Source organism: Narcine bancroftii, chromosome 6, assembly GCF_036971445.1.
Source record: "Narcine bancroftii isolate sNarBan1 chromosome 6, sNarBan1.hap1, whole genome shotgun sequence".
NCBI lineage: Eukaryota > Metazoa > Chordata > Chondrichthyes > Torpediniformes > Narcinidae > Narcine > Narcine bancroftii.
In genome coordinates, this window is record NC_091474.1 from 158482574 (window position 1) to 158507772 (window position 25199).

Sequence of the window (25199 nt, forward strand, 5' to 3'; positions counted from 1 at the left end):
TCTTCCTTTAATTTTTATAGGAATGCCAAGACCTGGTTTCTCTTACGTGTCCATTAATTCCATTAACAGTAGAACCCATAAATTTTAATGTTCTATCCATAATCTTCTTTAAAACAATATAATTTTAATAGTAAAATCTGACTCTTTATAATAAAGTGATCCTTCCCTTTTAAGAAAAACACACAATGTCTCTGCCCTGACAGTGATGTAAATGTAGAGCCCCAAAAGCCCACAAAAAATGCCTGCAGAATCTTTAGGAAGAAGAAACACCCCATTTAAAGCCATTTATCTTTGTTACTCTTTTCCAGGTGATATTCTCCCTCTTAGACTGGAGTCTCCACCCTGCTATCACTTTTCCCAGATTTTCTTTTACTGAGCTCTCCATGAGCATTTCTATGCACTTTATTTTTAAACAATAAATACAAGACTGATTAACAAAAAAAATTAAAAAATACTAACTTACATAGTTCCATTATAAATATTTTCATAATCTTCTTCCACTGCAACCTGAATCTCTTTTTTTACAAACTTCGCAGAAAGTCTTCCACGTTGTTCTTGGTCTTGAAAAATCTCTGGTTCCCTTCCGCTACTTCGACACTCAGTCATAGAATGTATCATTGAGTATTTCAAGATTTTAGCACATAGTTGTCTTTTCACATCTTCAAATTCTTGTCTTTATTTAATCAAAGTTGGGCTAAAATCTTGAAAAAATTAATACCTTTTCATGTTCAACCTTGGGAAGACCATTATTCTGGCCATTAAATGCTGCTCCTCCCAGAATTTCTCCTGTTCTCGGTAGCTTATAAGTCTCACCAGAACTGGTCTTGGTCACTGGTCGCCAGCTCTTCTGGGTCTGACTGTTCGGTGAGCTCTCTCCATATGCAGTTTTTCTCCAAATTGGTCTTCTGCCAACATTTGTGGGATCCATTTTTGAAAAAAAAATACTGGGTCTCTTTCCTCTATTCCTTCCTTTAGACCAATAATTCAACATTATTCTGTTGACTAAACTTTTCCATATGGTCAATTTTGTCCAGCAGTCCTTGTTTATCTGACTCCCATTCTTTGGCTTTTTTTCCCAAAGCCTCAAGTTTTTCATGCATTTTCGTCAATTCAAACTTGCTCAACCCATTCTCTCCATCAGGTCTTCAACACTCGCTTTTATTTTTGACATTTTCTCCATCATATCTCTCACCATTCATTGATGAATCGGTTATTCAAATTCTCCATTTTTTTCCAGGATGATGTTCAATTCTTGACCCGACTCCCCAATTTTACCTAGTTCTGCTTGTCCCATTGCCATTTTTGCACTGTTCCCTTTCGGACATTCACCCAATGTTCCCATAAATAGGAGCTTCTTCAGTCTTTATTTTCAGCTGCCTTGGCTTCTCCATGCTAGTTTAATCAAATTTTGATGAAGAAAATCTTGAATTTTCAATTTTAACCGTCTATTTAGTATTTTTCATGCAGAGCTCAACCAAAACACATCCAAGTCCTTCACATGGCTACATCCTGCAAATAATTACTCTGATAAATTGTGTCTGATCTTTAGAAATGATATGTGGAAGGACATTTTCCAATCTAGTTGCCAATATTTTAGAAAAAAAAAATAGAGTCCACATTCAATAAGGAATGTATATTTAGTGTGATCTTTATTTTTTTTAGGGATTAAAGAGATAGATGCTTTATAAAAAGATTTTGGTAATTTAGTTACAAAAAGGGCATCCTTAAGTTTTACATAACCAAGAAGAAAGTTGATCGGGAACAGATTTGAAAAAGTCCACTGTGTACCAATTGGGTCCTGATCACATTTTTTTCAGATATCTACAGATGAGGAACTTTTTAGATGTCACTTTATCTACTTTTACAATACTATATCAGACTGAAGCTACTGATAACATTTCATGTTTAAACCCCTTTCAGAAGAGCTTAATGGCAACAATTTATGATTTGAGGTAGCTGATAAAATTAAGAAAGAGAACTTCAGATACCCTTACCTGTAAAGACATTGGAGAAAATTCTCCAATTAATTAACACTTCGTCAATGTGTGCTTGACATGCTTTAATATAGTTTAAGGTGGTTAATAGGGCCCATATGTCTAAGGAAAAGCTAGCTAGTACTCCCATATAAACCCTATCTGTGACAGAAGTCATTCTCAGGTGACTTCCCTGATGCATAGTTTTGGTCCTGTCCTTCCTTGAAAAATATTGGAAAGTCTGATTATAGTATTTCAGAAGTCCCAACAGCTTGAGATTTGGTTGTCTAGGCTGGTTCCATTGTCAGGAATATGAGGCAATCAAGTCAAAAAATGAAGTTTTTACATTAAGAGCACCATTCCCTTGCTGACAACCTTAACATCCTTTGTAAGATTTAAGATTCCTTTATTGTCATGTAATACAATTCTTTATCTGGAACACTTGGGGGACAATGTGTTGTGGATTTCAGAACAAAATCCAGCTGCCCTAGATTTAAGCCCACCCGAATTGTGCAGCTGTATCCACCCCTTTCGTCACGCTGCCACTCTCTTCCCCCCCCCTCGCCCATCTGAGTCATGCTGCCGACTCTCTCCCACCTCGCTCACCCGAGTTGCTGCCATTTCTCTCCCACCTCGCCCACCCGAGTTGTGCTGCCATCTCTTCTCCCCCCCACCCCCCAACCGCCCAACCTAGTTGCGCTGCTGTCTTTCTCTCTCTCTCTCCCTCCACTGTACCAGCGCGAGGAAAAATGCTGGTTTTTGGAGCTTTCTGGATTTTAGATGTCCGGATAAAGGTACTTGTAGTACAAAATATGTAATCTTACATGTAATTGCCTTATGCATGCTGGAACACAGAGTCACCATTAGTTTTATGTAGTGCCCCTGATGGGGCAAATGAGAGTTCCTAGAGAGCCATTCTGTCCATCAGCATTCCTGCAGCCTCTGCAGCTGCACAGGCTCCTAAATAATCCTTTGGCAACCAAGCTCCAGATCCAAACCTCCAATACAATGAGGAAGCATTCAGTTCTCGAGGCACTTTGGGAACCCTTCTTGCCCTCAGCACACTCTAGTCCCAATTCAGATACCTGGATCCTATGTGCCAGTCACCAGCAGCCTGCAGCCAATGTGTGACCGCAAATCGCCTGCAGCCTGTGTGTGTCCCTCAGCTTCTGAGCTCTTCACCATGATTACTGTGCTGTGGGGTCATCTCTTTTTCTTTTTCTTAAAGGGGGGGGGCAGTGTTCTCCCTACTTCTGTTGCCCTACACCAGTCTGCTGCTCCACCTGAGTCTGAAACCCTTCGACACCACTGCCAGCACAGGCGCCGCCGTCTTGGGTGCAGTCCCCACAATGCAGGATTTTAAAATAAAACACCACTGTTTCATTGAACAGGTATTTTAAAGCCTGTATGGAGTTGTTAGCATTTAGTGGTTGAACCTTTCAGAGAAGCATTGTGTTTCTGCTCTCGGGTCTATACAGGGGCAGTGCTGCTGTTACAACTGCTTCAGCAATGCCACCATTTTTTTTTTACTTGCCCCACTACTTCTTTGAACCATTGCATTGAAGTTGGGAAGGGTTCAGTGCAACTTGAGTGGGTCAAGTTGTCAATGACTGTGAACAATGTGATTGAGAAGCTGAAGGCTCAGCTGTCCCAGCTTTGGATTGCAACTCACCACAGCAACTTGAGCCACAAGACATCAGTATGTGCAAGATCAGTTTGACAGTAGGATCCCAAGCTTGATGACAACAGTAGGTTTGTACTCTGGAGTGATGAATTCCCATCCCAGAGGGAGGGAATGTGTAAGAAAACAGAACTCGAGAATATCATGACGTCCAACAATATCTCCAGGCACTGGTATCAAGAACAAAGCTAGAAGAAGAATGAGTCTGGGGGAGGGGGGAATGGGTTTGTATGGGTATACACACATATAAAATGATAGGATCCAAGTTCCATGCAAGACCTTGTTCTGGTTGGACTCTCTGAGCTCCTGGACACCTCTTGCAGGTTTTCCAGCAGGTTAGTCAATTTCCTGTAAATCTCCCTGTGCAGTATCCACCACATTTTCTTCCACAGAGCAGAACTAACGTGCAATCTTGCCATCTGGGAACTGACATAAACTAGAAAAGATTGTGTAATGAGAAATGATCACACTGTCATTTTTAGCAAATTCTATTCTTACTAGTCACTGCTTCTGTGCTAGACTAAGCCTCACAACATTTCTTCAATCCAGCTCAAGCATTTATAATTGTGTGTTGCAATGTGAGTGTGATGTTTCTGGCACGGTTGAATACCTGGATTTGAGATGTGTGCAAAGCTCTGAAATATTGCATGTGTGAGTTTATAGATGCTGTTATTTTCACTGAGTGCACAATATGTTAAAAACAGCTCAACTTCCTTTTGCATCCAATGCAAAGGGATCACACTATCAATCTCTCCCATTGTGACTTGATTGTCGCCTCAGAAAGCATTAATTGAAGTATTCAGGATTGAGATTTATGGAAAATGGAGCTGGTTGAGGTAGCGGTTAGCACACCTTTACAGTGCCCGCAATCGGGACCAGGGGTTTGAATCCCGCGTTGTCTCTAAGGAGTTTATACATTATCCCCATGTCTGCGTGGGTTTTCCCTCGCGGGTTCTGGTTTCCTCCCACCCTTCAAAAATGTACAGGGTTGTAGGTTAATTGGGTGTAAATTGGTCAGGATGGGCTCGTGGGCCAAAATGGACTGTTACCATGCTATATGTCTACATTTAAAATTTAAATTAAAAAAAATAATTTGAAATATAAAAATTTATACAGATCAACCAGTATTTAATTGGACAGCCAAAGGAATGTGAGCTCTGATTAATAGTCATCTGTTCCTGTCTTGTAATATGCCTATGCTCCTTTTAACATTCTATTCTTTTGGTACATAATGGAAGTAATCTTTTAATTTTCATATGCAATGTGAATGTTCTACATTGACAGCTTTGGAATGTACTAGTCTTGAAACTTAGTTCCTCTGGGTGAAAATCATCAGTCTCCTGGAAAAAAAAACAAAAGTTGGATAGCACTTCCCTCATTCCTCATTTCCTGAACACGAGTAACTGATAGTTTAGTCTCAAGTGTTCAGATTTAATCAATAATGAAGTATAGCCAAGCACAGAGAAATGAAGGGATTGGAATGACATCAAAGTCCGTAATCTGTCGTTTCTTTCCAGAGCACCAGTGTAATTCTTAATATGGGAGGAGAGGAAGGCCAATGTTGCTCCTAATGTCTTTTCCTCATTTAATCCAATAATGAGATGATTTCTTAGCTGAGGAAAATCTAGTTGTCTACTGCAATTGGTGAATTAGTATCTTTAAGTGTATTTATAGAATGATTGTGAATACAGTATGATAGAAAGCATCTGGCAGAGATCATTTGAAATAAATAATTCTAAATTCTGCAATTCACTAAAGAATTGGTAAATGGAACCCTGTAAAGTAAGACCAGCAGATAAACTTTCTGAACACAGCTTTTTTTATTGTGGCTTTATTAAGGATCTGACCTTAGTTTACTGCAGGAGATCCAAGCTAAATTATACTGGACAATTTTTTTTTCAAAAGGTTTACTTCCTGTATATAAAAAATGATTTTATCTGAAGATATCTTCACATTTGCTGCATCATGTAGGAAGATGGTGAAAAATTAAATGAATTTTTATTGAGTTTAGTAAGTTTGATGCTGACATAGTTCAACTGCTCTAAAAGCGTTTTGCCATTGATTTTGATTTGTACCCAGCATCTGATGCCTCTTGTGTCAACGTCCAACAATAGTTGGCCAGTATTGATGGATTCCAGTTGGCTTGATACTGCTTTTCCATAGTTGTAATGTCTTGGTGAAACCTTTCCCCTTGTTCTTCACTGACTGCACCAAGATCAGCAGGAAAGAAGACCAAGTGTGAATGCAGAAAATGAATTTTCAATGACATTTTGCAATTCATGGTTTTGTATGCTTCAAGCATGTTAAAAATATAACAGAAAATTTAAAAAAATAGGTTACATCTTTTAAAAAATGGTAGATAGGAAAATGTTAAGGTAATTTTCATGATCATCAGCCCAAAATCCATAAAATACTCAAAAATGTTCATTGTCTAGTGATCGCCCTGCTTAATTTTTTCTCTCCATTTTTAAATTTTAAAGAAAAGTCCATTTTTAAAAAAAAAACTTGCATTTAACATCTTAAGATCTATGAAACAGCTCCAATCAACACTGACTTTTTCCCTCTTCATAAATGTTGCCTGATATGCTGAATTTTTTTCTGAGCATTTCTGTGCTTGTTTAAGACTTCATTGTTTTGGAAGAAAGCTATGAATAGGACAATAACTATACAGTAATGAAGAAAAGTTAACTTTAAGGCATTAAAAATGTAAAGAATTCACAGAACAGCTGAACAAAATAATGTTAAGTTAAAACAGGATGAAATATTATATGGGGCAGCACATTTAGTGTAGCGGTAAATGTAACACCAGCCACCTGGGTTTGAATCTGTGGCTGTAAGGAGTTTGTATGTATGCCTGCATGGGTTTCCTCCAGATCCACTGGTTTCCTCCCAACCTTCAAAATGTACCAGAGTTGCAGGTCAATTGGGTGTAATTCAATGGCGTGGGCTCTTGGGCCAAAGGGCCTAATATGGTCTGCCTAATTTTCTTTTAAACTGTGGTGATATGTAATTACACCACTAGGTCACCAGGGGTCATCCTGGTGACCTTGTATATAAAGCAGTCCAGAGCTATAGTCTTGCCTTCCAGGTTCGTCTTGGAGAGAAGGCCTCTTAGAGTACATATTAGTTTATTAAAGCTGTCTTATACTCGCACTGCTGGTGTGGTTATTGTCAGTAGATAAGCATTCAAAAATAAATAAATAAACAAACAGACATAGTCTGCAAGTCTGAAGACCCTTCATCTTGACCTGAAGTGTCAACTCTGCTCCTTATAAAGAAGCTGCCTGCCCAATTGCAATTATTTATGTTGAGATTGCTTTTCCCATAAAAACAGTAGGTCAATGGACCTACATGGACTAAAATGTGTATTTATGATCCATAAATGCTATCACTTGATAATGCTTTTTACATGCAGTTTTTACATTCTTATTCAACTGTACCCCATGGAAGAGATACTAACACTTGACATGAAACATTGTGAGTTCACTGAATTATATTGAAATATGATTGATTTTTTTTTAGTTTAACTATCCTTGAGAACAAAAACATCATGTGTGAACTTGCACCTTAAAAAAAAGGTCTAAGTAAAAGGTTCCAATTTTGCTGATTACATCTGAATTTTTTAAAAAAAAGAGCTGTTTTTGGTACAAAAATAAAATCCCTTTTTCTGGTGCAGGAGAGAACAACGGTTGACAATGATAAAACAAACAGAACTAAGAGAACACAGTTACCTCACATCAGTGCACCCTGGCTGCCCTGTGCACAACCAATTACTAAATTGCAGGGGGAAAAAAATGAAAGGATTTTGGAAGACATCCTACCATCTAGTTTTTCCAAAGACAAGGGTATCTACTACAGGGGAAAATAAAAACACCTCCAAATTTCCTACCAAGCTACAAACAGCCCTGATCTGGAAATAATCCACTATTCCACCGTTGTCACAACTGAGAAAGATGTGTTGCTGTCACCTTCTCATGAGCAATTAGGGATGAGTAATAAAATACAAACTTTGCCAGCAGCTCTCAGTCCAAGAAATTAATCAGGACAACATGAGCAGAGTTTGCTGATCCTCTGATCAGCTGCATAGCTGACTGAAGTTATTGTACGACTTTCCCATTAATAGTGCTAATAGCCTCACCGTTTTTTCAATTGCAAAACTCAAAGTTAGAGTCGTCATGATATTGCAAATAAAATTTTGATTAGTACAGGAACCATACAGTAATTCATTAAAGGTAATCCTTTAGCCAGTAAAATTTAAAAAAAAATCACTGAATAGATAATGCAAAATAATATAAATCAGAATGAAAACCAAAAATATTGCAGTTTAAGTCTACAGAGCCTTTGACTGGGACCTAAAATGTTAGCTGTTTCTCTTTCCAAAGATGCTGCTTTACTTAGTATTTCCTGCATTTATTTATATTGAGCAGGCCTTTTCCTTGGAAAAATAGGTCAGCACATAAACAAGTAGTGAAATTTAATTATAAATACAATTGCTTGAAACTGCTTTTGACAGACACAGCTTTTAATACATGTTGAGCTCAACAGCAGTAATGACTTTTCTGTTCCCCTTTCCCTTTGCTACTGTTCAATGATGGTACTTCCTCAGAACTAGAAACTGCACCTAAGATCATCGAGACAAGCGTTTCCCAAACCGGGTTCCGTGGAAAGGCGCAGGGTCCCGCGGAAGAAAAGACTAGTAATAACTAAGACTTGTAATAACTATTTTTATATAATTTAAATTAAGTTTTTACCTGGGTTTCTAGACAGATGTCTTGATGCTAACAAGACAAAATGGCGTATTGAGGGCCGATGCCAGCAGCGCAGACATCAGGCGCCAAAATACCAGTTAGATCCAATGAGACTTGGATTTCTTTTAGCACGAGACTGCCCGAAATTTGTAAACTTAAACTGAAAGATATTCCATGTGTGGAGAACAGCCGGAATGGCTTTTGCTGACTTTGTGTTCCCTCTTGCTTGGTTCCTCCCCCCTCACATGCTCACTCACTCCCTCCCCCCTCGCTTACTCACTTGGTCCGTCCCTCCTTCCCCTCCCCTCACTGAGATTACTGGTGATGGAGTCAGTGTGGGTGTTGGAATGGTGTTGGTTGGGATCGGAACTTGTGTTGATAGAGGCATCGGGGGGCTATGGTATGTTTTCAGTTAGGGTCACGAGCGAAACGACAGTGGCTCCAGCATCTGGTCGGTGGGGACAGGGGTTGGAAGCTCGGGACTGTGGGCAGCAGAGGCCGGGATGCAAATCCACGTTGGAGGCATCAAGGGCCAGGGCTGAGGTGGATATCTGCATCAGAGGCATTGGGAGATCTGGCCTGTGGGTGTCTGGGGTCAGGTTGGAAACCCACTTCTAGAAGGTCGGTGATCTTTGTATTTGGAATGTGGTTAATATTCAGTTGAAATGAAATAATCAAATTCTGAAGAAATGGGAGTTTGAAAGCACTGCCTCAGATTGCTTACTGTTTAAGGAAAATAATTTAATTTATATTAGACTCAACCGCGCTCGACCTGAAATTGGCATCATTCTACTTCCAGTTGGCTTTTGGTTCGTAACTATGGGGTTCTGAGATTTCCAAGTGCTACCAGAGAGGGATCCATGAGCTGAAAAGTTTGAGAAGCCCTAATCTAGAAAATAAACAAAATGTGAGGTTGAATTTTCTTTAGGAGTGACTTTCTCATTGATCCAATATGTAAGAGCGCTTCAACAAAGTCAAGTCCCCCTTTACAAATTTTCTGCAAAGCTGTTGCTCCACTGCTTGAGGGATTTCCGAGCATGATTAAGTATGTTCAGATAGGGCAATTCAAACTTTCATTTTTGGCTAAGAACTTTTGCTGGACCTAGTAATTACAGAAATTCTTTGAGAGACTCCTGTTTGTGAAACAGGTCAATTACAACTTCAGAAATAACTAGCTGCAACATTTCTGAGAATGTACCCATTAAGCTCAAATGTTAGTATTATAGTGTATCACTTTAGGCCAATTCAATTCAAAATGTTAGTGGAATTAAACAGCCTTCTTTCTCCACTCAGTTACATGTGATGCCCATAAAATGGTCTCTGTATATTTGGTTCATTATACTGGCTCCACTCCAGGATAAAGTTAATGTTCGTATAAAATAGGTGTAGAATTACTCCATGAAGTTTAAACAAAGCAGCAAGCAAAATATTTTTTTCTTGTACTTTACAAGGTAAGGATTTTTTTTGTTTCTCAGAACATAATTCACAGTGGAATAAGCAGCAAAAACTACAATTGGGTATAATATAAGGTTTAGTATATGTACTCCTTCATATACTCAGAAAAGCTGGTGGAGGAGCTAGAAGATTCACATTTATGTAGAGAGGTTTCTATATACCAGCTGTAGGAGCCATATGTGCTCTACTTACCTGCCTTCGATGCTGCCCTTTTTCAGTGCGATGTTGCATCCACACGTGGGCTATTCTCTTTGGATGTTTGGCGCATGTGCAGTGGGTTTTGGGTACTGGGGATGGTTGGCGCAGGAGTTTGGGCACAATTCCTCAGTTCATTAGCCCGTTGACAGGGCTGATGGGTTAAGGATTAGGAGGATGAGTAGGGCTCAAATATCTCTTGTTGACTGTTAATACAGACGTTGTTACAACAGTTGTTATCAATGTTATGTCATAATAGATCGCTACAAGTCTTTTGTGCTTATCAATAAATCTTTTTTTTTTAAAACCTCATCTGGACTTGGTAGTGAATTAAATTGAAACATGACACAAACAAGAGCCCCATCTCGCCTCCAAGTAGCCTTTTATGGATAGAAGTTACTATACCAGCCATTCTCAACCTTTTTGGTCCTGTTAGGATTCTGCTCAAAGTTTATGGGTTCCCTTCCCTGTGAAGCAGTCACATTTAGTTGGTTTCTTCCGTACTTCTCTCCTACTAAAAAAAGTTATGTGAGGTGAAAAGAAAACAAGGCTTTTATTCCTTATGTAGCAATTGATTTCAGAACAAACATATAAATAGGAAATCATTCTTCCTGAATGTAGGAAAGTAGAATTTTAGTCTATGACCTCTCCCCTCCCTTCTTAAATGGACTATGGCCCCATTGAGAATGGCTGCTATATACTATATATAGTATTTCTCAGCTGTGCTGGAGAGTGGTGGAAACCTAATATGACCAAATGCAGATCCTGCTTGATGATAGATTAAAATCACTGATGGGGAAAAAAAATAGAATTTATGCTAAAGTAAGTGAAACACACTGAGGGTAAAGATAAACATGAAAAAATTGAATTTGGATCTGAAAAGCTAAGCCATGTCGAAATAATCTGAACTATTTATTTGAATGGACAAAGAAAAATGTGGAAAACGAGGAAGACTAATTGATACTTACAAAGGGATATTGATAAGGCACCCCATGTGGTTGGCTTTTGATGTTCCTCAGTGCATGTCGGGGCAAGCATAAATATATAGGTTGATTATAAACTGGCTGATCATAAAAAGGACAAAATAGTTTTTTCAGATTAAGGATCAGTGCTGAGACCAAATTATTCATCCTCCAAAGAAAGCAACTCATCTTGCCCACCCATTCGTCATACTTTCAATTCTACAGTACTGCAACATCATTGTATCTTTTGAATATTTTACAATGCAATTAAATTCTTCTTGTAATGTGATGAACAGTCTTGTACAAAACTTAGCTGTGATCTAAACTGCTATAATTAAATCGAGGTACAATTAAGATTAATATAATTAAGTAGAGGTAAAATATTATTTTATAAATAATATTTAAAATATTAAAATTGATGGATGAAATTAAAATGTGTGGTTTAGCTAACATAAGGGAGAATGCAATATAATGCAGAAATACCTTGTAGACTAAGCCACACCTGTATTACTTAAAGCAGTTCTGGTCTTTTTATTTGAGAAAAAAACATACTGGCTTCAGAGGCAGTGCAGAGGAGATTCACCAAGTTGATTGAAGAAATTAAGAGGTTAGCTTATGAGGAGATCTTCAGTAGCCCAGGAATATACTCTTGTGAGCTTATAGGGATAAGAAAGGTTCTTAGAAAAATATACAAGATAGAAGCAGAAACATACAACATAGAAGTATTTCCACTGGTAGGTGAGACTATAATTTGAGGACATAGCCTCAAAATTCAGGGAAGGAGAGATCAGGAGGAATTATTTGTCACAAACAGTTGCAAATTTATGGAATTCTCTGTCCAAGGAAGCAATAGAGGTAGCTTCATTTACTGTATTTAAGAAAAAGATGGATAGATTTTTGAAGAATAAGAGGAATATCGGAAGCACTGGAGGCAAATCTATGGACACTTGGTGGCTCTGGAGGGGACTCTCTTTTGCTTCTCTCTCTGACTGTAAGAGGCACTTAGACAATTCCTGCTGGTGGCAAAAATAAATTTCATGTAATATGACACTGTTTTATTACTACGATAATAAATTGAATCTTGAATTAAGGGTTAACGAGAACAGGAATGTAAAATGAACTTGAGTCCATGACTAGATCAATCATAATCTTAATGAATGGTGGAACAGGCAGCATGGGTCATATGGCCTACACTATTATTAAAAGATCAAATCAATCTTCTTCTGGGTTAATGTCTGGACTTGATCTTTGGTTAACTCTGATGCTTCAGCATCAACTGATTGCATTTCTTTGCCCAAGTTCACAATAGTGTTCAGATGAATGTAAATTCCTGTGTCTGACATCTCAGACATTATTGTACAACATCTTAAATCTGACTTCTTAACTTTAATCTTCAGTTATTAATAAGATATGTACCTTTGACATGACAAATGAACCAAAATGCACCTTTATGTTTGAGACAAATGGATTTTAACATTGTACATTGGGGTTAATTACCAGTAACTCTTTCATCTAATTTATGTTGAGAGATGCTTTGAGAAAGGTCATGCCTGGCCTGGGGAGGAATGTCCCTTCATTGACCGATTACATGTTCAAAATCAAGAATCACGATTGTGACTTCTTAGCATCTGATGTATAATTTCCTGCACGTTAAGTGGATGAAAACCTAACTGTCAACCCAAATATAACTCATAACTTCTTGGTACTGCCAATAAAATAAAACTGTAACAATTTTTTTTTAAATCAATAAAATGTAACTTGAGTTACATACTGTAAGTCAAACATTATTTTATGCAACAAGTTAATTTTTATTGTTGCAGTTTTGTTGGCAGGACTCAGAAATTACAAGCTATATTTGGGCTGATGGTGGTCATTGTAAATATTAAGTATCTATCGATCTTTTGCATGATCCCTTTTAAATGTATACTATTGTAATTGTATTTTTTCATGAAATGCTTGTTTGGCTGCAACAAGTAAGAGTTTTGGTGCAAATATACACAGTACAATATACATGACAAACTCATTATCAACAAGGAAATCAAAGCAAAATGCATTAAAAAAAAAACCTGATGGCAGAAATGAAATGTGAAAAACTATGATAGTTTGCTCTTTTTTTTGTGTGACATATAAACAATTTAGAAATGAGAACAGGGTAAATATATTTGTGGAAGATTCAAGAAGAGCAGCATGGTTAGCTAACTACGACAGGTGGGTTTTCTTAATTTAACTTATTAAATATTGGTTTAAATATGGTTGTCATAGATCATATCAACAAATTAGAGAATTTACCCTATGTTTAGATCAAGGGATTGCCTAATATTTACTTATTTTCTATCCAAAATTTTTTAAAGAAACATTGTTAAACAAATATGGATAGGTTTTTTGATTTATATTGTGATATGTGTATGATATGACCTGTTATTTGTTTAATTGGAAGACTTTGTATGTAGGATTTATATGTTAAACTCAATAAAAATTGAGTATATTTTGGGCAGTGTGGGCTCATGGGTCAGAAGTGGTATATCAAAAAAATAAACTGGCTGTTTGATTGTGAGAAAGAAAGCTCAAGATGACGGAAAGTCTCTCAATGGATTAGCCAGGAAAAGCAAAACATTTTTTAAAAAGGTGCTAAAACCTGTGGTGTTGTGGAATGCATCTGGAGATAGCATGGAAAAGGAATAAACAATAACAGATAAAAATATAGGGGAATGTTGGCATGCATGTCCATCGAGCTATGTAGGTAGCAGGAGAGACAACTAAGGTAAAAGGAGGTACAGAAGATACCATCCTTTATTAACTGAGATATAGAACTGAAGAGCATGAAGGATATCTCTAATTTGTGTAATGTACTTTTTAGACCACAGCTAAAGTTTTGTATAAGACTTTGATCATCACATTACAGAAAGCATTTAATTGCATTAATTGCAATGTTCAAAGAAAACACAAGCCTTTTGCAGTATTCAAGAACTGAAAGTATGATGAATGGATGCGAAAGATGGATTTGCTTTCTTTGGAGGATGAATCAAGTAAAAAGGTACCAAGATTTGAGAGGCTTTAACAGAGAAGGCCATCAGCAAAATGTAAACGTAAGATATTTGTCATATGGATTAAAAGGGATTTGAGTAAAGTTTTATCTGTAAGGAATGTGGAAAGTGAGACGCTCTCTTAAAGGATGCAGTATTTATCATTCACAAATAAATCCTTGAAATATCTACAGTACAATTCTGATTATCCAAAATCCTCAATTATTCCAAATTTTTTGGACCTGGAAGTTACATCTGTTTGTCTCTGAAAATTTTTTCAGATAATTGAGAATCTCAGAAAAGCCAGAAGTCTTCATTTATGTGAAAGATTTTGAAGCCAAAATGATATCATTTTGCCTTTGAAAACTTTCAGATAAATGAGGATATCCAAATCAATCAGAAATCCTCAGTTATCCAAAAAATTTTTTGGAGCCGAACTGATATAACAGGTTGAAAAAAATGTTGGCATTTTGGAAAAACCCCTGAGTAGAATTTCGAGTTTTTGTGTTGGATTTATTTTGTTCAGGTTGTTTTTTGATGAGAATTAAATGTTAGTTCATGCTTAAAAAGCCATCCCTTGTTGTTTGTTGTTGTTCAAACACTGTTACAGTTGATTTGTTGTTGCTACTGGGATGCTTTTAAAAAATGACAGGTTATCCTGCAACAGATTATAGATATGTTTTTGGGAGATAAATTGGGGAAGGTTTTTTTAGTGTAGGTCACATACAAACATTTCAAAACAGATCTCATTTAAAATGGTGGAGCTCAGATCAAGCTAGAAAGGCCAGCTCCAAGAATGAAAGCTTTGGAGAGTGTCCAAGGGACTTCACTAATGGATTGATGTTTACAAAAAGGCAACAGATGAAATAACTCATTGGAGACGCAGGCTGTCTGGGAGTGCTGCTTGCTGTTCTAAGTGGGTAATGTGATTTGTGCAAGCAGAGAGGGAGAAAAACAGGGTTTTTCTCTGAGAGAGATCAGTTCTGCAGTTTTACAGCCAGCAGCAACAGCTGGGACTGGAACAGGACAAGCTGGCAAGCTTGTGGAAAACCCCATTTTGAAGACAGTTGTAAGTGCTTAGTTCAGCCTGGTCAAAGCCTGTGGTAACCTGAAAGAAAGAGGTTATCATCTGAAAAACCCTGATGGGGAAAGTTTCTTCAGCAAGACACTGATGTGGCTGATTAAAAGGGATCAGCTTGTGTCCAGGAACAACAAATCTCTCTCTGAAAACTGACAAAAACCTTCCTGAGTGGTAACCGCTTACCTTTCAAGCACCAAAGCCTGGTGAACTTCATGATTGTTCAATTCTGTGCACAGTATAAGAATAGCCTGATACTGTTGAACTTGGAGGAATGAAAAGTGAGATTGGACTGTGATCCAAAGAACCTTTCTGAACTTGCACACACATTACATATACGTGTGCTTAGAATTCGAAGAGGGTTAAGTTAGGTTATTTAAGTTAATAGTGATAAGTTGAAGTGTGAATCTGTTTTCAAGTTTAAAGACAATTAAAAGCAATTTTTATTTAAGTAACCATTTGTCTGGGTGAATATCTATTGCTGCTCGGTTTATGGGTCCTCTGGGCTCATAACAATCTGAAAATATCATTTATCCTAAATGAGCCTAGTCCCAACTATTTTGGATAATGTGAGTTGTACTGTATTTAATGGTTATGGAATAGAAGATTTTGGTGGACATTTTTTTAATTGGTGCAGATATGATAGATCAAATAATCTCTATTTGTGATTTAAACATCTATGATTCCAAGTAGTTTGGCATACTATAAAGCGATTATAAATCCATAATTTTCAGTTCCCTCTTGGTTACACCTACACAAACTATGGCATTGGATTGTAGGTTGACCAACATGCCATCTGACTGTCCTGAGATAACACTTTTTCTCCTGCCTGGCCCCAAGCAAATTCTTCCACTGAATCCCTGACTCCCAGTAAGGGACCCATTCAGACTCAGTACAGGGCCCATTGAAGTGTAGAAGATTGACTTCTGGCATTCTCCAAAATATACAGCTGCTGAGCCCCCACTTCTAGGGATGGTCTGTCAATGTTGCCACAGCTATTGAAAATGTGTGCATGCGTGCGCCTGTGTGGCCAGAAATGCTCCTTACCTTCACGTATTCAGTGCCTGTAATATATATGTGGATGCTGCTTGTACATATATTGGTTCCATTTATTTAGTTTATGTATGCTCAAGGGTTTGAAATGCTTCAGTTGTCAGTTCTGTAGCAGTTAAATTTAAATTTAGACATAGTGTTTGTCCCACTTCCAATCAGCATCTTGCAATAATCAATTATTTTGAAGACATTGCCATAAATACTGCATGCTCTTTCTGCTAGTAATGGCAACTCAGAGCCAGCTGATAAATCTCCTGATTTATCTCTACAAATCCAACTACAATTACTGCTCATCCTGAGGCATTACACATCAGGGGATGCAGGTAGCATGTAAGGCAATGAATCATGGATTAGAAAACCACTTAAATAAGGCTTCATATGATGGAAAGTGCATTGAAAAATCTCCCATCTTCCCAGATGGCTCCATAACTAAATTTAAAAACATGAAATGATGCATCTAAATTACTGGAGTGCTCTGATAATCTTCAGCCACATGAATGAATAGGCCATTTCATGCAGGCCTCCGCCTGGAGGGCGGCTACCAATGCGTAGGGAAAACTTAAAACTTGCCTTTCATGGAACGTCCCTAAAAGGCGGCTGCTGCATCGCATTCATGTCGAGTGGCGCCTCATAGCACCCTCCAGAGCTGATGGAGGTGAAATAACGTGCTGTAGTGCCACCTGTCATAAATACATGGCAAAGCAATGGGTGTTTTCTCTACCTATAATCCCTCACACAGCTGGAACTGCTCTGTTTTTCTCTGAATAGTTCCCGCTGCATAGGGGATTATGGGTAGGGAAGACAGCCATTGCTCTGCCGCGTTTTGAGCTGCAGAGAGCAGCCCCGAAGGCTGAAGCAGCCTGGTGAGGCTGTCACAGCCTGCACCGGGCCCCGCTGCCCTGACGGCTCTTGCCTGCCAGCCCTGCCTTGTGGGGGTCATGGATGGAGAGGGGTGAGTGTGGAGATGGGTCATTGGCTGATAATGTCATCAGTCCGGCCCTAACCAGCTGCTTGCAATGGCTGTACATTCAAGCCAGGCGGCAGAGTGCAGTGCTCTGCCAATTATTCTTCCCTGAGAAGAGTTGGATTTGGAGCCTCCAAGCCGGCCACGCATTCAGAAAGGTAAGTCTCTAGGCGTAAGGGCAGAGAACCTCCAACTTTACAGCTGGACTTTTTCCTTGCTTGAAAGGCTCTGGGGATATCAGAGCTAATATGGCATTCTGAGCTTCCACCACAACATTCTGATATTGTGTAACTTCTTTATACTTGCAATGAAAGCTATAACATTGCTTGTGCATGACAGCTGAGTTAGCATAAATTGAAATTCAAATGGGCACTATCTCCAAGCTGGAAAGAAAAGGTTCCAAGTTCAGTACAGAGCTCTATTTGGGATTAGATCCATTATGCTGCCTAATATTCTAATTAAGCATTCGAGATTTATCATACACCAGGTACCTTGTTCTGCATGTATCAAACACTCTTATCCTTCTCATGTCAGTTTCTTTATCAAGATCATCTTGTACAATCAAACTTGTGTGCCAACTTCCTCTTCAGTGAAAGTGACACCCAGCCTGGTTACAGTTCAAGTAAAAATAAAAAGCTGGGGTAACTTAGCAGGTCAAACAATGTATAAAGACACAGTTCATGTGTCCATTGATTTATCTTATTCTGAAAATGCTTTAATCTGACCAAATTAGCATTGATTTTGTCAGTATTTGAGACAATGCCTGAAAGTATTAGGATAAGCAAGAAGCTATCTTCCTATTTGACCTCCTGCTCTTCAGCCACTACACTTTGCCAGTCTGGATTTCAGAGTCTGAAGCAAGCATAAAGTCATGGATGAGGAATCATTCTGGAGATGGAGAGGTGCAGGAAGTGAGAGATGGAAGATTACATTTTAAGAAATTTGGTGGTGGATGTGCTGGGAAGTTATGACCATATTGTCACCTTTAATTTCTTAAGGCCTCAAGAGTCATGCTTGAACTTTCTTCTGGAGATAGCTTAGGGTGTTGAGGTACAAAGTTGCAGTAAAGACGAACCTCCACTGTTATGTTGCTGCTGGTGCAGACTGTATAACACTTGAATGGAGATCATGGATGTGAACCATAGAGAGTGATGAAGGGTGATCAAAATATATTTTTGGATGATAACAGGATTTGAGGAACTGACCATTGTGTGAAACTAGTAATGCAGGTGGAAAAATATGGCATTCGTGGATGCATCCACTAATTTGACTGTGGATTTGATGCTACAGAGTTTAGTGTATTAAGGTGCAGTGCTTGGTTATGCAATTACATTCCCATTTGATTTTTCACTCCCACTGTCATTTTATCACGTTTTTGCAGGGCCATCTCTCTGAGGATAGAGGATAATGGCATCCAGTGCTGCACTGGACAATCAGGGTACATCCAGAAAGATGCAATACTTCTGGCAACTGCAATGTGCTTCCCTTTTAAATGTGGCTGACTTGGTTAACTTGAGCCTAGTCAGGTCCCAGCCATTTTTGCCCTGAGGTAATATGCTAAGGCAATCAGCAGTGTATTTAACCCTGGATCAACAATCAAATCATGTTAATAGTCAACCAGCTTTGTTCCTGGGTCTACAGTAGAAGAAGAGGATGAGGTTAAGTCACCCATTGTGCTCCCACCGCAACCTTTCCAGCATTATCCAATTTAGTCTATCATGTGTTTAATACTGTTTGGAATTCTTTTATGGTATTTAATTTGGATCTGAAGAACAAAGAGGTACAATACCAGCAATGAAAGTGAACTGACATGCATAGAAATTCAATTCAGCCTTATGCTGCTTTTTTTTTACTGTTGTTCTTGTATTAAGTGCATGCAGACAAATATCTTTCTCAAGAATCTGATTATCTTCCCACATGTGCAATATCTATGTCTATTTCTGACAGGCTTCACAGATCTCTACATTGGTGACTTTTGGTATAATAACTTCCAGGAGTTCCTTACCCCACTCAGTTTCTTCATTCAAGGCAAACATCTCTTCTGGAACAATGCATTTTTTTGTATCTTCCAAAATATCAATGAAAATCATTCACAGTATGAATATCTGCACCATATGAGACCCATCTAATCTTTGTAAGAACCAGAAAAAATATTTTCTTGTCTATTATACTGTATTGCTGGCATCTTGCAATCTCCACTCACCAAAGACTTTAAGTGCTTCTGACAAACTTTCCCTGAGGAAAACACGTGAATCATAATTCTGATTCAAATTCAGATTGTTCCTATTTTCTTAACTGATTGCAGTCACAATCAGTCAATTACTTGGCTAATAAAATAGTTTGTTGAAAGAGAAGCTTGTAAATACTTGTTTAAAAAAAACTGTTGCCAACTAAGCTTCAATCGTATAACTGGTTCAAGCAGATGAAATTTCAATCTAATTTACTATCTTTCAATGGTAACTCCCCAATATGCTTTTGTTAAATAGATACAAAAATGTCATACATGCATTTAAACTAGCCCTCTATAATTGTCTTGTTGCATTTACAAAGATATGTTACAATTGGTAATTTAATTTAGAACAGAAAAACTCCAACCTGGCATTGTAATTTTTACCATTGTATAACATGTTACCTTAATCTTTAAAAAAAATGCAATCACTGGTTTAAGATCTCTACCACTGGTATCCAGTTGTAATAGTTAATGTGACCAGTAGTGAAATAAACTTAATTCTGGAAACCCAAAAGGAACAAAATTAAAATTTACAAAATAAGTCCCACATTTACTGTTCAATGGACATGGAGATGGATTATTTTGCCATTTATCTTACTGTTGCGAGCATTATGCAAAGGTTGGATGTTACATTTCCTTCATTATGCCAGTGAACCAATTGATTTCTCAGATGGTTTGACTATCAGATGGGAAAATTTGGATCAAATGTTCACGCATTCACGAGAATTTAGAAGTATGAGACTACTGTATATTTCAGTGCATAAGTCAGTTTGTGAAAGCATAAAAGATTTCTCAAAAAAAGGCTGGGGGTTTGGGGGGGGTGTCAATTTATACAGCAGATATACTTTTAAGACCTTAAATTCTCCAAAAAGTAAATATTAATGTCAATTTGGCATGTAAGCCAATGCTGGAAGCTGCCACTCCCTGACACCACCCCACCCCTGGATGCGGTGTGGCTATTATCCTACTTGGATCCAGGTAGGATAACCTCTCCTACCTGGGACCCTGATGTCGCCACTCCTGCCTGGTTGGCCAAGGTTCCTGCTCCCACCGGGAAATTATTATTATCAGTTAATTGTAATTGTGTTCTGTCAATTGATGGGGTTGAAAGTCAATAAATCCCCAGGAACTCCTAACCACAGAAAGTTAGTGAAGTCAGTTCTTTGGAAAACTGGGAATTGGATGTGGCCCTGATGATGAATGGGATCAAGTATGAAGAAAAAGCAGAGAAAATGTATTGAATTCCTATGATCAGCCATGATTATATCGAATGGTGGTACAGGCTTGAAGGACTGAATAGCTTAGTCCTCCACCCGTTATGTCTTTAACTAATTAATTCTGTCAACCAAGATTACTTACTTCAGTTTATTATTTATTCTTTAGTCCTTGTATTTATGAAGATATTACTTGTCATAGGATTAAGGTTGCAATTGTCTTAGTCTTATGCTATAATAAGGAATTATAATTTAAATTTTACTAAATCACCACGAGTACGACCATTTTATACCAGTCTAAGCTTAAAAGTATTTGTTTGAATCACTTATGAACACTAAATGGAAAAGACTTCTGTTTTAATCATTCATATGATACATCGTGAATAAAAATAGTTAATTACTTTGCTTAAGGATTCTGATAAACTAGAAGGGCTTTTCTTTATAATTTGGTCATCTTCTAGTCACCCACTAATGATGCTACGAAAATAGTTACCCTTTAATTCAACTCCAATCCGAGGCACTAAGTGTTCACTGTAGCAATACATGATTTTTTTCTCTCTATTATGAATTTGAAATTCATTTCCACTTGAATTTCACCTGCACATTTCATCTTGGAATCAAAGCTGCCCAGAAAACAATTACAAGTCCAAACTAGGTCAAGATCTGATACAAGCTTGACAAGTAAGAGAATATAAGGGAGATAGAAGAACGAGTGGCTTGGACAACAATCTCTCCCTCCAAGCTGGTCATAGGCTTCTGGAAGAGAGAGGGACAAAGCTCACTCCCCATCTGACATCAACAGTGCTGAGTTGGAGATAGCAGATGACATAAGTCCTATGAGTGAGCAACTTCAGTGATGTGTGTGGTCCACATATGTCAATGTTATGGCTAAGAAAGTGCACTTGTCTTTGAGTTCAGAAGCTTGAAAAATTTGGCATGTCACCTCTGTCTCTCTACAACTTGTATTTGGGGCTCCCACTCCAAGCATCCTGTCATGGTGCATCACAGCGAGTCTTCCCCCCAAGACCACAAGAAACTGTGAGGGTGTGAACGTGACTCAGACCTCCTCCCCTCCATCGATTTCTTTATACTTTCAGCTGCTTTGGAAAAAGAATGTTAAAAGAATCAAAAGTAAAAAAGAATGCTGGAGAAACAGGTCAAACAGTAAAAGATTAAAAAAATACATAATTAATGTTTCAGGGTTGAGCCCTTCAGCAAGGTATGGAAAAATGTCAACAGGTGTCTGAATAAAAGGATAAGGGGGGAGGTGTGGTCAGGAGGTCATAGGTGGAGGAGTAAGGAAGAGCACAGCAGCAAGGGGAGTAGGGATGGCTAGGTGAATAGAGAAGGAAGTGGGTGCAGAACTAATAGGGGCAAAGGAAAGGAGGGGGAAAGGAAAGAAGACTAGCAGAAACCAGAAAAGTTGAGGTTAATGCCATTCAGCTGGAGAATGCCCAGACAGAAAGTCAGGTGTTGTTCCTCCAGTTTATGATGTTCTTGGTGGACATACATGTGAACATAGGAGTTTGATGCAGAATTGAAATGGTTGGCCACTGGGAGGTCTCTGTCACTGGTACAGACAGAGTGAAGGTGTTCAGCAAAATGATCTCCAAGTCTGATCCCAGACTCTCTGATGTAGTGAAGGCCACAAAAGGAGCACTGGGTGTAGTAAATCAATCCTCCAGATACACAAGTGAATGTTGCTTCACTTGAAAGGCCCATTTTTGGTCCTGGACTGTGGTAACGGAGGAGGTTTTAGCACAAGTGTGGCACCTCCTGTGACAACAGAGAAAGATGATGGGAGTTGATTGGTGGGGAGGGATGAGTGCATGAGGGAGTCACTGAGGGAGCGGACCTTACAGAAGGTGGGGAGGAGAGGGGAAGATGTTTCTGGTGGGATCATGTTTTAAGTGCTGGAGATTCTGGAGGATAAAGTATTGGATGCGGAAGCAGGTGGGGTGGTAGCTGAGGACAAGGGGAATCCTGTGTTTATGTCTGGGGCAGAGGAGGATAGAGCAGATGAGTGGGAAATGAAGAAAATGTGGGTGAGGTGAAGGTGGTGGAGGGGAAGCCGTATTGTTGAAGAAGCCAGACATTTAGGAAGATCTGGACTGAAAGACCTCATCAAGGCAACAGATGTGGAAGAAACCGAAATTGAGAGAAAGGAATAGAATCCTTGCAGGGCACAGGGTGTGAGGAAATGTAGTCAAAATGATTGTGTGAGTTGGTGGGTTTGTAATAAATTTCAGTGGAAAGCTTGTCTCCCAAGATGGAGACAGAGCGATTGAGAAAGGGGAGAGTGTTGTTGTCGATGGATCAGGTGAGTTTGAGATCGGGGTGTCAGCTGCGAAGTGAATGAAGTTGACAAACCTATCGCGGGTGTATGACGCAGCCCCAAGAACAATGGACTGCAAAAATGAACAGCTGTATACCTATGGAAAAAAAAATCCACATATAATTTAAAGAATAAATATGAGACTTTTGTTAAGATCTGGCAGCTATACCTGCACCAGAAAGGGGCCAAAATGCAGTAATTAAAATAAAGGACTATAAATTTTACTATTATACATTACCAAATGTGATTTCCCCAAGTGTATTCTATATTTTTATGATATATAAGCTCTGACATTGTGTAGATCTGTATGTATGGAAAGGTACAGGGAGGGAGGAATATTTTTATTGTTTATAAGAAAAAGTTTAATATATTGTGATATTGAAGATTTTTTTATGTATATTTTTGTTAAAAAAATTAAAAAATAAAATATTCAAAAAAAGAGTTGAGGGATCTTGCCTGTGTAGGCTTGCAACATGTTTTACTCCACAAAGCCACAAACAGGCTGGTATACCTGGGACCCTGTGGCTACTCCTTTAATCTGGAGGAAGTGAGATGAGTTAAAGGAGAAGTTGTTTAAAGTGAGGACGAGTTCTGCCAGGCAGAGGAGGGTGGTGTAAAGGGTTACTGGTCAGGGCTCTGGTCCGGAAAGAAGTGAAGTGCTTTAAGACCTTCTGTTGGGGGATGGAGGTATAACGGGATTGGAAATCCATCGTGAAGATGAGGCAGTCAGTTCAGGGAATCTGAAGTTATTGAAGAGATGGAGGGCAATGTAAGTGTAGGTGGGAAGGAATTGGACCAGGGGAGAAAACCTTGATCGGTGGAGCACGAGCAAACGGAAAAGTAGAAATGGGCAGTGGGGGGATGTGAAACAATGAGGTTGGAGGCTGTGGTGATAATGTAATTACACCACTAGGTCACCAGGGATTATCCTGCGACCTTGTATATAAAGCAGTTCAGAGCTACAGTCTAGCCTTCCAGGTTTATCTTGCAGAGAGACAAGACCTCTTAGTGTACAAATTAGGTTATTAAAGCTGTCTTATACTCGCACTGCTGTTGTGGTTATTGTCAGTATAATTTAATAAACTAATATGACAGCTACTAGGATGGAAGCTGCTTCTGCTCCAATGTGCATTCCTGACCACCTGGAGACTCATCCTGAGGAATGGAATCCGGGGACGACTAGCACGCATGTGCTTCCGAGGACAGAGATGGAGAGGAATTGCTGTACTGGAATCGTGGTGGAATGCAAGAAAGACCACAGAAGTATGATAGGGCAGATAAGAAATGGCCAAGAGCCCTGCCTGCCCGTGAGTTTGCCGGTACAGGTGCCGCAGACCCTAAACCCTGGTCCGATCAGAAAGGGGCCACTACAAGTGCGGGTGGAAGGATCTTCACAAATCGTGCTTCCGATCGCCACGTATGTGCAGAAATCCCAACCACTCCAGAGCTAAGGAAAGCAGACACCTCTACCGTCACTCCTCCAGCAGCAGTTTCCCCATACCACAGAGACCTGACGTCACCGCTGGGATCCCCCTCCCCTAAGCCTGCTGCAAACATCCCAAAGCCAGAGACTCAGCCAACAGCCCCAAGCACCCAGGTTACTCCTCCAGCAGCCACAAGCCCCACAGAGGCTCTACCAGCAGCTCCCAGTACCCCAGGGTCCACCCTTGCTACACTTAAGGGACCAAAGACTGCGGCTTGGCCATGTGCTGCGACCAGACAGGCTGGAGCTCGACCCCAGAAATCGCGGAGCCGGGACACACTTCTGCCACTGGCAGAGATGCTTTCTGAATTATGTGGAAGGTGCTGAGGCATCTGATAAAGAGCTATTAATGCTGCTGTTAGCCCAGCTGGGAGACCACCCTTATACAGGATGCCAGGTCCAGAGGCAATGAGCATTTAACAGAGGCATTACAATAAGGGGCATAGTGAACTCCACTCATGGTACAGACTCATGACCAGGTCACAACAAGTAGGGGAGTCTGCCAGAGACTTTATACTCTCTCTGAAAGACCTGGTGAGAGGCTGCAACTTTAAAGCAGTATCAGCTCAGGAGTATGCGGAGGACTTTATTAGGGACAGAATTGTTGTGGGCATATGGTCCACTGAGACAAGACATTGATTGCTGGAGAAAGGAATGGTGGGGCTAGATGAAGCAGAGACTATTGCAGAAGCTTTAGAAAGCACTAGGAAAGAATTGGAGGAGTACTCACAGGACCCTGGGGCTTGGACAAATGTCACACTCCTGGACAAAATATCACCACCCTAGACTTGATGGCAAGACCCAA

The 25199-nt window shown here is 39.2% G+C and overlaps 1 protein-coding gene across 4 annotated transcripts in view; it reads right to left on the minus strand.

Annotated features, from left to right (window-relative positions):
- LOC138736645 (cytosolic 5'-nucleotidase 1A-like) overlaps positions 1–25199 on the minus strand; it is a 150571-nt gene that overhangs the window by 15951 nt on the left and 109421 nt on the right. The window contains exon 7 of one of the 4 annotated variants that reach the window (XM_069886475.1): positions 3977–4090. The exons of the other annotated variants lie outside the window; for them this stretch is intronic. Within the exon in view, the coding sequence (XP_069742576.1) occupies positions 3995–4090 (96 nt within the window). The 3' untranslated portion in view covers positions 3977–3994. Of the gene's footprint in view, positions 1–3976; positions 4091–25199 lie in introns of those variants that run through there. 4 annotated transcript variants of the gene reach the window in all.